The sequence below is a fragment of the Malurus melanocephalus genome, unplaced genomic scaffold (genome assembly GCF_030028575.1).
Source record: "Malurus melanocephalus ecotype Western Australia unplaced genomic scaffold, MMel_1.1 scaffold_694, whole genome shotgun sequence".
NCBI classification, from domain to species: Eukaryota; Metazoa; Chordata; class Aves; order Passeriformes; family Maluridae; genus Malurus; species Malurus melanocephalus.
Genome location: NW_026623926.1, coordinates 263,194 through 277,063, shown reverse-complemented (window position 1 = coordinate 277,063; position 13,870 = coordinate 263,194). Strand labels below are relative to the sequence as shown.

The following is a 13,870-nucleotide window of genomic DNA, read 5'->3' as shown; positions in this document are numbered from 1 at the left end:
ATCTTTAAAATGTTTTGTTTCTTCCTCTTTGGTAAGCTTGGATTACAAGCAAAAGCCATAACCTTTGGGTCAGTTTTTTGGGAATTTGCCTTCATATCATCACTGAAAGCATTTACAAGAAACACACAGGATGGAACGGCAGCTTGTGAGGTATCCTTGGGGAAACATCAGGGAGTGGCAGTGCATTCAGTTTGGTTTAACACAGCTAGCTGCATCAGGCAAACAAGGATTGGGAAACTAAGGCCAAATGAGAAAGACTCGAGGAAAGAGGAAAGTGTTAAAAGGTGACACACATGAGGGGATGAAGCTTCAAGCCCAGCTACCAGGGTGGGAACATGGAGAAACAATCACTGGCAGCGCTCAGTGTCTGAGGAACAGCCCCAGCCCACCAGAGGCACACAGTGAAAACAGAAGGTAAATCCTTTTCTGCTCTCTTTCAGAGCTCTTCCCTGGCAGYAGGGAATCTGGCAGCTGCTTTGGGAGTCTGATAACTTCTGTGGTCACTACCTTACACTGCACCTTCCATTGGCCAACAGCATGTGCACRGACAGTGTGGATTTCCACTTAAGTCACAGCAATGTGTTTCTGACCCTCTGTCTGCAYGGAAAGGAGGGTGCTGAAGATGATGCCAATAAGACAGTACAARAGCATTTTACATCTCTTCAAACATTCCTACATGTAAAGTCTTTTCCCCAAAATTATGTTTCCCCTTAAGCTATTGGTTTCATCATTTTGTATATATGTTCCTTTAATTTCTAAATAACACACCACACTGGGCTCTAACTTAATGGGATATGGGACTGAATTGTTACCGTCTATTCTTTTTTTTAAAAAAAAACAACTAAAAAAAGCACCAACATCCATCTATAAAAACAGTATCATTTTCCCTTTTACTCCCAAATACTAAACTTAACCCAAAGCTTGGAGGTTTCATCTTTCCAGTGGCAATACCTATTAATCTAGGCTAGCCTTCCTCCATGGGCTGGGAGAGAAAGGAGAAGTTACGTCCAGTAGCAAAGAGTATTATAAAAATATACACATTTTTGGGAGAAGAGGAAGGCAGAACCTAGAGCCTGGACTCTGCTCAGGACAGTGGTATTGTAGTGTCCTCTCCAAAATGTTTTCACTACCAGTGCTGGTGGCTCCTTTTCTTTGTTTCATTATACATAATCCTTCCCTGTGGAGGAGGCATTTTTTGGGTAGCCTCGGGCSGGTGGATATGAAGTTTCTCTCCGTGGACAGGAGCAGCAGAGGAAGGATCCCCCCAGTATGGCCAGAGATGCAGCTGCCCAGCCAATGAAGAGAGCTGACCCAAACTCAAATCTGGAAAAGAAAGAAGGGAGAAAGTGAAAAACACTGTAATCCAGAGGTATTATTTGTAGTAATACATTCACACAAAGCAGAAGGAACTTGGATGGCTGTGGCTTCCCGCAGCAGCATCTTTGAGCAGTCAGGCTTTGTCAGCCCTCAAAACCCAAAGCTTTGTTCACTGGGTTAGTCCAGYATTTTGGGTCACCCCACACAGCCACAGGCCAAGCTCTGTGCAAACCAGGTCTTTAGCATGTAGTGGGGGAAAATCACATTAGTCCCACAAGTGGGGTCCGTGGCCAGTGATGCTGCCTTAAAATCAAKACCTAAGAGCCACATGGATGAGATCTGATCCCAGCTCTTTCTGAGCAGTTTGAAAGCAACCCAGTTCAGAAAATTCCCTTCTTTATCTTGAGCATCTGTACTCTAAACAAAGCCCTGTGAGTATTTGCCAATCTATAATGTGTTGTGCCAAATGGRTCAGTACCTGGTGTTGACGGGGGTGTAAGGGTCATAAAAGGCCCGAGCCACTCTGTTGCCGTACCAYGATGTGGCCACCAGTGCTGCCAGACCTGCAGAAGAAGGGAACAATGTCACGGTCTAAGAAAAAACAATCAGCAAAATCACTGCAGCAGAATCAGCATCTGGAGTAAAGCTGAGCTGCTGCTACTCTGGAATTCTGAGCTGTTTGGAAGAGAAGTTCAGAAGAGATTTGAGGTTTCCCACAGTTACACTGCAGCAAAGGCAGGACTGCTCTGCTGACATTTTTTTCCACTGAGGCAGCGTCGAACTCAGCTCTGCCAAAGGTATGGAAAGCATGAAGTCCYTACAGCGAGTGTAATGCCAGTGCCACGATGCCTCAGGTAGCCTGAACTACTGTGCCAAAGTCCTCTAAGGAGTTCCCAGACCAAAATGCAACAATCAAGCCCTTCCACATCCCTCACAGGATAGATGCCACCTAGGAGACAGCACATTTAACACTCAACACATCTGTGTGTTTTACCAACCTGAAATGATGAAGATCACCCCACCGAAGACAGCCATCCGCATCTTCTTCACCTGGTCATCTTCCATGCACTTCATGCATTTCATGCCAGTCACAGCAACAAACATCCCGACGAGCCCCAGGAGTATTGAAGCCACCATCAAAGCCCTTGTGGCCTGCAGACTGCCTGGAAGACATTAGGATTTGAGTTACCCACAAAGAAAACTCAAGATACAAGTAGAAATTCAAATTACTGGCCTCAGTAATCATCTATCTAAATATTCCTGCTCCCTGGTACACAGGATACATCCAAGCAAGACATTCCTTTTCAGCTTTAGTCTCAGACTGTCATGAATCATGATGAGAAGACTCTTGGCCTCTTCTAAAATGCATGGCAAACAAGGGCATGCAGGGGTTTTTGCAGGAAATGACCTGGGAATTGCCCTCAGACATCTTTTGTTCCTTGATCATTTGAATCCCAATTGGAAGGACATATCTGTTTATCAAAAGAAGTATTCAGATTTAGGCTYTACCTTGACAAAGTACTTAAGCACAGGTTTTAATATGAATAGTGACATACATATGAATAGACCCACAGCAGACAGCTAGGCCCCTTTACTGCTCAACACTTCCAAAACCTGTCTTTTACACTATTAACTCAGGGCTGATTTAATATTTTTTTTTTGGTGCTAAATTCTCAGTTTGAGTCCCAGAGGTACCCTGCAGCTGCAAAAAATATGCAACTGCAAAAGAAATAGGATTTTCCCAGCCAGTTGAAAAGTAGGTGTTTTCTTTTCCACTTAAAATATTTAGCTTAATTTACTCAAAGATACTCAAATGCTTTAAGAGCCTCTTGTCCTTTTGAAGATTTGGAGCATGGGGTGATGGCTCCCATGGGCATACGTTGAATTAGCTTGAATTCTCAGCAGACTATGTTCTTTATCCAGGATTTGGTTTTTATATGGATTCATCTGAAGGCATAGACACACTAACACTATGAATGTGAGCTTCTGAACTCGGATTTTCTTGATACCAAAGACAGAAGGAAAAGTAGCGATATAAATTAAGTCATTACTGAAAAAAAACCTCAGGTGACAAAACACCTGACTCGCAGTGAAATAAGAGCCTGAGTTTTATTGCCTGGCAAATCAGGTTTGTTTGAACAGTATGGATTTTAATATAGAGCCCTGCAAAGCCCTGAGAACAAACAGGGCTGGCTAATAAAGGAACAAGCTCCAAGGAGCACACTGTAACCAAGGCACARGTGTCCCCTGACACACAATCCCAGCCCTCAAAACACCCTGACTGCATCCTGGGAGAGATCTGCAAAGCATTTCAGGCTTAACAGCTGCAAGATTTAAGCTTTCCACAGAGCACCTGCACACTCAGGGCTGGCACAGTGAACCCAACTGGATCGTGATACAATAATGGGCTCTGTGGCTCATCCTGAAACTCAGAGGTCAGACCTGACACCCCTCCTTTGCAGCTTCTTTACTACACTTTGTCCCACAGAACTGCTTCTGCAGGCAATTTCKTGTGACCCACACCAGACATCAGGTTTCTATTCTATTGTAAAACAGATCTGGATCTGCCCCTTCACACACAACCTTATTGTTCTGTAAATAGATTATGAAACCAGTTACAAACAACACAATAAAAAGACAATAATCAGAGCAACAGGAAGGAACACACTTTCATAAGGTGAGTGTTGGCTTTCTTCTCAATCATCTTGGCTAATGTCATCTTTCACTTCCTTCAAAGGGGAAGGTGACACACCTCCACACCACCCATGTGTTAATCAGAACCCATCTGCTGCACCGAGTACAGAAACCCATTAACAAAGCCATTTGCCACTTTAGCATAAATCACCACTGCAGTATCCAAACTYGTTTTTTAATTGATTTATCTCCAATGTCAGAGATTACACTCCAGAAGTAATTTCTGCCTTATAAAAGTAATGCTGATGGTTTAGAAAGACTTCAACTGACTGGTTGCCACCCAGGCAGCCAAATTCAGCTGCCATACCTTTAAGGCTAATTTATGCCCTATAGCAGCAGTTCTGGAGGGGCCCATGGCTGAATACCAGTTTACACCAGGTATGGGAAACCACATTTTCTACAGAGGACCAAACCTGTTTTATCAAGGCTACACTAAGTTGGGCTCAGTCTTGCTGCAGAAGAAAKTACTTTGTAAGAGAGGGTTTTGAAAGAGTTCTTTCATGAAGCTCAAAATAGGCAATGCTATCTCTAAAAACTAGAAAACCAGTTAGAAGGATGGGAAGAAACATTTCACCTTCACGCACAGTGCCAAGGGACAAACACGGAAAACACTGGAAAAAGTTTCTATGACCTCTAAAAACCCAACTATGAAACTCTCTAAAATCTCAAGATGTGTAAAAGTATTAACTGGATGCATGCCACGACAGCTTTGCAGAAGCAGCTGAACAAAATACAGCATTGTGAGCATTCCCCAGGGCTGCCCACTCTCAGCAGGCAGTGGTGGCACAAGGCCGCTGCCCTCGCCCCCTCCTCACACATGGCTCCATGGCATGAGAGGACAGAAACATGCAGGAAATTTGCAGTGGGACAGAAGAACAGGTTGGAGCCTTTGCAGAACATTCTGTTCCTTTGTCCCAAGAAGCTGTAATGTGACATGACTGTGTTAGCCAACCACCCTCTGCCCGCCCTGGGYTCCCAGCACAGCCTGGGAGGCAGCGCTTTTGTCCTCCTACCACTTTTGCAATGTGTGCAGTGCAGTGGCCGCAGTTAATCATCATACAAGCTCCCAGTTATTAACTACACATTAACAGACGTGCTGTCAATGGAAGCAGCACATGCAGGGACTGGGAAAGCTACTTTAATAATAGTTCTGTTGTTCACACAGGCCTTTCCAGATGCTTTAAAAATCCAAAATGATACAAGTACAATTTTGTCTCAACCTGCTAAACAGGACAGGCTACCGACAGCAGGTAGAAGTAACTCRCAGCAATTTAACTTTACAACTTCTATCATATTAGAGGGAAAACAGGATTTCCCCMACACTCCTTGCTGCTGCAACTGTCTCGCCAACAGAAACAGGAAAACCCAGGCAGTCTCAGAAACCCTTGGGAAAAAAAAAAACAGTCCTCTATACAAGGTGAGACAAACTGGTCTGGCACCAAACAGCAGCTGTCAGATAGCAACAGTATTTTGTCAGTATAAACCAGTATTGACYCTGAAGCCAAGCCTTTTCATTGCTGGGTAGCAATGAGAGGCAATGAAAAGCCTGTAGCAAGACAGCAGCAAGTACTGAAGAACAGAGGCTTCAAACTACTGATGACAATTAATAACACACGTGCACTATGCAAGGCATAAAATACCACTGAAGTCCACAAACATGCTGCTGCAGCTCACACCTATTTCACAGCATGAACTTCATTTGTTTTAAAAACATACTAACAAACTGTTCAGAATTGTTAGTGGTTTTGGACAAACAACCTTATTTAGTTTATCTGACGCCTAAATAATACTTTTTCCTTCCCACAACTGTCATTAACTGAGACAGAAGTAATTGCTGGTAACTGCTTAGCTATATAAAAATACTTTAAAAGTACTTCACCTGCAGATGTTTGAGAGTTTTTTCCATCATCCYATTTCCTTATTCAATCTGTTTATGTAACTTATATTATAGAAAAGCTGTTGGGAAAGTGCCATGGGATTTTTGTAATGCCTGTTTGTAAGGTAAAATTGCTGTAATGGCTTTGTGTGCAGATTATTCTGATAGGGATGCTCATTGACTGCCTTAATTTAAAATAAGGACCTTCCCTTCCCATGGGCCTCCTTCCAACTAACTGATGACAAAATACAGGTGAAACAGATGCTCTGCAGCTCCCTCTAATCCTTACCAGGGAAGTTCCCCAGGAGTTACAAGCACCCCTGCAGTATMGGAAGCACATTCCACTGTTCATCTCCAGAAGTCAGCAGCCTTGAAAGCCTTCCCACCAGGGTTTCATGGAAGCTGGTTCCCCTGGAAGGACTGGGATCTGAGATCCTGCTGGCCTGTGCTGCCAGCATSTGAAAGGTACTTTTGTGCAGTAGACAAGGGGATGCAGATTTGAGCAAACAGTAACAGAGGTGGCCAGCAAGCACCTCTCATGCTTCAAAGTCATTCTCACTGCACCCAAAAGCTGCTAATGGCTTGGAGGCTTTCAGCCCCTTATCAGACCCTGCAAAGGCACCCATCACCATACCCATCACCATCAGATTCCAGTTTCTACGCTTTCAAAACACCTCCCCACTAGTCTAGAAAACTGTACTGAGGAACTGGGGCAGGACAGGGACTCTGGGTCCTGTTTCTTGACAAAATGGGAAGGTTGGGAACTCCTCACTGCATGTCCAGTGTAAAAGAGACAAGTTCAGTAGGCAAMCAGTGGCCTTGCACTCTGCATATCTGAAAGCAAGTAAGGTTCAATGCCCTCCTACACTCACTGACAAATAAAGATTCGGGGTAAGAAACAGCCGATGGTACCACCATTTCCAGATTTCTGGTCACAGGAGACCTGGGCAGCCTGATTTCCCACAAAGCCTGGAAATTCCCTTCCCAAGAGACTTAGTAACACATAGTAACACCAGCTACTAAAGCTGCTTAGAAGTTGCTTGTAGMGCAACAAAGCCAGTGTATTGCAACACACTCCCATCCCTTGCAGACACACCAGSGCACTGCACAGGAACAGCCTCGGTGGCATTCCAAGTAACCCTCTACCTTCTCAAAGCCAGCACTASTGAGACTGTTTTATCACTCAATCATGATTTTCATCAGGAAGGAACAGGGATTGAGAAACACGGTAGCAAATTAACCCTTAGCCCACATGAAAGCACAGATACCAGCAGGTTCTACCTGCTTAATCAAGAGCTACAGATGGAGAATTGGACACATGTCCCTCCCTGGGCCACCCTCCCAACTCCCCCACCATCAGAACTTAGCAGCAGTAACCTGAGCAYGAACTGTTCCTTCCCCCCACCCATTCTCTTCCCCAGCTCCGGGAACAGGCTCAGCCAGGGTGGYAAGGTGTAGGAGGGAAGATTTCACATTTCAGCGATGTTGCTTGACCCAGAGGGCCTTCGAACCCTTGTTTATTTTCTGGGCTAGGGCACAAAGGCTCATTGTGGATGTAGTAGGTTTGGTGATGAAGTGATAGATGAGTCTCGGCTTGTCTCAAGCACAGAACCTCTCCCAGCAAAACCAAACAGGTCGATGAGTATCTTCAGCTAAAACAGCCTAGAGAGGATCCAGAACAACATCTGCTCTGAACAGCAGAATGGTTAGGCTGGAGGCTTTCAGAGAAGGGTACCAGGAGCCCTCTGGGGTGAGACCATCCCCCTGAGACCCCGAGGAGCACAAAGCCGAGCTAAGCTCCATGGACCATGCTGGAGGGCCACAAGAACAATGCTGAGGCTGTGCAACAAAGCCTTGTTGCAAGGGTGGCATTTGTTGCCTCTGTGTCTGCGTGTGGCCACGCACTGCTTTTCACGTAAGCCAGCAAAACGCAGCCTTTCTGTTGCCTGAATAGGAGCAGTGACATAAGCCCTCAGCTGAACACAGCTGCGGGAGAAGTGCCAGCATGGGTGCACTCCAGCAGTGTGCCCACACGGGAAGCTGCAGGCCCCTCGGTTGGCTAACGATGCTCATCAGCCTGTGCCAACCCCATCTCTGCCTTGCAGCCAAACACTGACACATCCAGAGGAATGGCAACAGCTACCAGACACTCCAAAGCTTGCTGGCAAAGCCTCCCAGCATTGCCACAAACACGAGTTACTACAGGTGCAAGAAGGTTCAGTCCTTTCTACAGGGACAAAGTAATTACAGATGTGAGCCTCTCCCATCGGAGCATGAGGCTCTGACATGTGGCTCAGAGCACCTGGGGCATGTGAAGCTCTGACAGGAAAGCGTGGCCAGGCAGAAGTTGTGCCCACACAACTGTACCGCCTTCACCAGGACACATGAATGCAGTATGGGAGCTCTCCACTGCACCTGTCCGGGGGTGTGGCTGTTGAATCGGCTATAAACAGTTTGGGGGGGTTTGTTTTGTTTGGTCTTTGGTTTGTTTTTTGCGCCTCCACCCAAACCAGCACTGCTGGTCCCTGCCCAAGCCTGTGTGGCTGTAAGACCTTGAAGGGACAGCAGGAGGGAAAACGACAGATAAGGTGAATGTCCCCGGCTCGATCTGCTTTCAGGCGGGAAAGTACAGCCCAAGCAAGCTGAGGGGCCGCAAGAACGACACCTTTTGCCATCCCTCGCTGATTTTCCCAGTGAGGATAGCATCCCCCGTATCTCCCTGTTATTTGAGAATTCTCAGGGGTACTGTCCTGCAGAGATATCGGTGAGAACAGAAAAGGCCGCTGCTAGCTCAGGCTCGGTCCCTGTCACCTCCCTCCCCCGTATCCCTGCAAGAAGAGCGGTATTGTTCGCCGCACAAAGGTGAGGTGAGCAGAAGCTTTCGGTGCTCAGCCGTGAATGGGCCGGGTCTGCAGGGCCCGGGGCAGGTTTTGGGGAGCCTGTTCAAGCCGGGCTCCGCAGGCGGGTCTCATTTACAGCACAATGGGCTGCACACAGCCCCCGAGGCGAGGTCACCTTTCGCAACCCATCCAGGGGGTGGATGGAGATTCCTCAGCCAGCGCTGGCATCTTCGCCCCCCACCCCCAGTGAGAGATAAGAGGCTTGAAGCTGAGCTTACACATAATTAGCACTCGGAGCACTCCGGACTGTGCGCTGCCCTGCCCCGATTAGCACAGCCCCGCACCCTGCGAGTGCCAAGTGGGTGCGGAGCACTCCCGATCGGAGCAATCGGCACCTCCGCCAGCTGCAGGGCCCACGGGGCTTTGGGGAAAGAGAGCAGGAGGGATGGTGTGGGCTGGCAGCGAAGGTGGGTCCGGCTTCACTGCGTGACACACAGGAAGGGCTGGTGGCAATCGGATTCGGGGACACTCCCCACGGGCCTCGGTTCACACGAAACTGCCTGCTCATTCCTTTGGGAAAGAGAAGGTGACCAAGGTGGCAATTATTATTTTATTTATTAGGGAGGGATGAGGGTGTTCCACGACTCAGGATGAGGTGAAGGGTATTGAGAAAGGAGTACATTTTTTWAAATCCCTTCGGGTGTCAGCGTAAGTTATCTGCCCCAGTGCTCTAGAAACAGCCCTCACTGAGGCTCCAGCTCAGCTTGAGCACCCCGAATGACACCCCAGCCAGTAAGGCTGATACCCCAGTGACCCCAGCCAGACAGGCTGCAGCTCCTGCCTGTATGAGATGGCTTCGCCGTCCCAGGACAAGATCAGAGACCCAAAAGTTATTTTGGCATGGTGGCCTGCCTAAAAACTACAAGCAGTGCTACCTGGGCAGGAGGCCAGCTCACCTGCTAGTCCTCTGCTTAAAAGCCCCACGGAACAGCAGCGACTTTCCCAGAGAACAAAAGACCAAAGCAGTCAAAGGCAAACAGGACCCGTGTTCGAAAAGCCCACTCCGGCCACGCTGCTGAGCTCTGCTCCCGCTTAGCCGTGCCCAGCCCGAGGGCAGCCCAGTCCCTGCCTGGACCTCCACAGCCTGAAACTCTTGTTCGCGAACTCGGCGCTTCCCGGAACACATGCGAGAATGTGACCCTTCCCCTCTCGGGACATTTTTTGGGGGGATGTGCCGCGGGATACGGGGTGACTCCGGTTCCCTGCCCCGGCACAGCCCCCCGAGCGCCCCAAGTCCCCGCCCGGGGAGGCGGCACTGCCGAGGGTGCCCCAAAGGACACTCACCGGCGAGTGACCCTCGGCTCCGGCGGGGAGAGCACCGGGGAGCCCCAAGAGACACGCATCCGATCCCGACAGGTTGAGCAGTCATAAAAGAGAGGGGGGAACCCGATCCCTGCACCTTCCACCCCGACGGGACAGGCTGAGTAAGTCCAACGGGACAGAGACTGTGGGACCCGACAGCAATGACACCCCCATGGCATCAGGCACCCGGGGGACAGGGGGTGCGGGGACAACACGGACGACGACGACGGAGACAGGACACTGGACGTGCAACAGGACTGGCAAACCCCGGCTAAATACTTCAGCCTGAGCTTTGACGCGACCGACACCGATGTGAGGTGCGGACCCTGCGGGACTGGTACCCTCCGTCCCGACCGAAGGAAAAAGGCGCTGGGGCGGAGGGGATGGCCCCGATGGGACGGACACCCCGACACCCTCACCCCCATCCCAGCCCTGACTTACTTTCCAGCTTGAGCAGCGAGTCGTACACCTTGCACTGGATCTGCCCCGTGCTCTGCATGGCGCACGACATCCACAGCCCCTCGTAGAGCGCCTGGGCCGTGACGATGTTGTCCCCCGCGTAGGATGCCATCTTCCACTGGGGCATGGCGGTGCTGATGATGATGCCGATCCAGCCGAGGAAGGCCATGACGAAGCCCAGGAGCTGCAGCCCTCCGCTGGCCATGTCTGCGGGCCCGTGAGGGGACGGTGGCGCTGAGGGGACGGGGACCGAGAGCGCGCGCTCGCACTGCCCCGCGCGCCGCTCTGCCGCCCGCGCGCCGCCCCGCGCGCCTCTTAAACCCGCCAGCAGCGCGCCCCCTGCCGGCCCCGCCCCGCCGAGAGCCCGCCACCCGCACCCCGGCACAGCGACAGAGGGCCCGGACACACCTGGCACTGACCCCCGGACACAGCGACAGAGACCCCGGACACAGCGACACAGAGCCCGGACACAGCGACAGAGAGCCCGGACACAGCGACAGAGACCCCGGACACAGCGACAGAGACCCCGGACACAGCGACACAGAGCCCGGACACAGCGACAGAGAGCCCGGACACAGCGACANCCCGGACACAGCGACAGAGAGCCCGGACACAGCGACAGAGAGCCCGGACACACCTGGCACTGACCCCCGGACACAGCGACAGAGAGCCCGGGCACACCGGGCACTGACCCCCCGACACAGCGACAGAGACCCCGGACAGACCGGCAAAGACCCCGGACACACCCCGCAGTGACCCTCGGACAGACCGGCAAAGACCCCGGACACACCCGCAGTGACCCCCAGACACACCCCGCAGTGACCACCCCTGGCAGGGTTTCACCCTGAGTCACAGTCCCTGCTAAGCCCCACCCCGCACTGCCCCTCGCTGCCCCTCGCTTTGGTCGTGGAATGGTCCCTTGCCCCTCGCTGCCCCTCGCTGCCCCTCGCTTTGGTCGTGGAATGGTCCCTTCTGTCCCCCGCGGGTTGTCCCCCCTGGATGTTTCGGCACTTCCAAAGGATGCCCTGGGTCTGCCCCCTCCTACAGCAGCGGGTCCTGAGAGCATGAACGCCCTCTCACCTTCCTCGGGACTGGCAGCCCGCTGCTGGAGCTGTAAACTCGGCTCTCCTGCGGACGCGCTCCCTCCTGGAGCCGGCACAGAGGGAGAGAAACAGAGACGGGGCTGTGCCAGTTCCACCTGTGCCCACCCTCCCCAGCCCACCTCAGCACCGCCAMGCAGGGCAGGGGGGCATTTCCCTCCTGGCCCCTGGAAATGCAGCACACGAGGGATAACTGGCTGCAGAGGAGGCAGTCATGGGAATTCTGAGGGCTATGATTTTGAAGGGCTCTCTGAGAGGCAGCTGTGCAAACACTCATCATCCACCTACAAATCCAAACTTTTGAACCTACCATTTTAACAAGGACAATATTCTGTACACCTCTGCATTACCGGGGGAAATTTCACCCTAGTGATTTGCTAAGGTTTATTGAACCAGGGGATTACAGACCAGGAAGGAGTGTCCTCTCTCTTGGGTGTGTGTTTGTCCAGTTACTATAGTTCCCCTTTCTCCTGCATGAATATTTGAATATTGACGCATCCGGACTCAGAATACACGAAGTGAGCAGATGCTSGCTCCTTCGGAGGGCACGGCATGAGCTGGGTGGTGCTGCCTGCCCTCACCACAGCCTGGACCTGCTGTAATCCCAAACTCCGAGATAAACAGGTGGTAATTCCTGATAAAGGTCTGGCTGGAGGTAGGGATGGGGTTGCATTGTTTTGACACCCCGTTTTGCTGCATTCTGATGACTTAGGAGATTTTGCTGGAGCTGCTTCCTGAGATTTGCAAACAGACAAACAAACAGGCTCTTGATTACCTGGCCTGTCCTGTGCAATGCCAGGGGGGCTACGGGGAGAAAAGTCACTGCAATCTTGCCCCACCGGCTAGAGACAAAGCAAGGCTGGTTTGCTTTGAAAACACTTGCGGCTGCAGGTCCCCAGTGTCCAGGCAGCAGTGCTGCTGTGATGAAATCCACCCCAGCTGCCTGGTAGCAAACTTTTCCAGTCATGTTCTTTTTCACTTTTGAAGGAGTAAGGAGCTGTGAATCTGCATTTGAATAAATGGTGTTTTCCTGTGTCTCTGTGGACCAGAGTTTTATAGTTCGGGGAGTGGGGAAAAAGAAAGCAACAAAGTTTTCTTTGGCAATGCAGAGATAACAAAGTAGATGTATTTATCTGTGTATTCATGAAGAACTTGATACAGGCAGCAGAGAAACCAGCATGGTGCTGGCTGTTGGAGCTGGCTCCTGTGAGGAACAATTCCTTGGCTGGTGAAGAGGCAGGGCAGAAACTCGTGTGAACCTGAGGTGAGAGGAGTTAGGAGTGTCTGGATTTGATCATTGACATCTGCGAAGTCATTTTGGTCCGACAGTGTCCATCTGCAAAGGAGTGTGCAGTGCTCCTGATGTTTCAGAGCTCTGAACTGACTCACCCCTTTCCTGACCCTCCTGCCAGCCCCCACCTCGGCAGATTGGGCAGCTCCTCGCTGACTCCTGCAGCGCAAGGTCAGCTYTGGATGTGGTTAAAAGCTACTGAGACACTTTTAGCAGGTTTAGATCATTTGTATACAGGCTCAGAGCAGCCAGGACGGGGAACAGGACCATTCTGTATGGGAAGGGCTTGAACTCCATACTGATCCTTCTAGGAAAGTACAGGGAGGAGTCCTGGGTGCCAGTGATCTGATTGCACTTGCACTGGGAGGGACATCAAGAGTGGTCCTGGGGAAATGCAGACAGCAGCATGTGATGGGTGTTGTAGCACCCTGACCATGCTGCTAGCTCTCGGGTGGACTGAAACTTGTGACCACCCTGTTCTTGGAAAAAAAATGGCTTAGAGTATATCCTGGTGGCACCTTTGGGACAGTTTATGCCAAATCTGTCCATAGTGCGAGTCTGACTGCTTGAACATTCCGTAAGACACCCTGCATGCTCATTTTCTTCCCCTTCCAGAAGGTCACAGAACCTACGCTGGAGACAGCACTATTCCATGAGGGTTGCTGTGGGATTACAGCCTACACCTGCCTGGAGATGATGCTGTGAGGGGCTGCACAGCCATCCCACTGCTCCTCTGTCCCTGAGCTGTGCTGGGCAGTGCTGCTGGGTGACACAGTGGCCTTGGGTCAAACAAAGCCAGTGAAAGGCAATGGGGACACACATTCATGTGTTCTCAGACCTCCCATAGCCCTCACAGGCTGCAGCACAAGCTACCAGTGTCTTTCTGACCACTGAACATCCCTGACAATCCATACACAGTTTGCACAGTCCC

At 50.7% G+C, this 13,870-nt stretch overlaps 1 protein-coding gene across 1 annotated transcript; it reads right to left on the bottom strand.

Moving 5' to 3' along the window:
• Positions 1-818: 818 nt before the first annotated feature.
• Positions 819-10,849, bottom strand: CLDN1 (claudin 1). The gene is made up of 4 exons (XM_057384256.1): positions 10,531-10,849; positions 2,316-2,480; positions 1,796-1,880; positions 819-1,323 (listed from the first exon to the last, which is right to left on the bottom strand). Exons 1-4 carry the CDS (start codon positions 10,751-10,753, stop codon positions 1,161-1,163), a joined length of 636 nt encoding a protein of 211 aa, XP_057240239.1. The 5' UTR covers positions 10,754-10,849; the 3' UTR covers positions 819-1,160.
• Between the last annotated feature and the right edge of the window lie 3,021 nt (positions 10,850-13,870).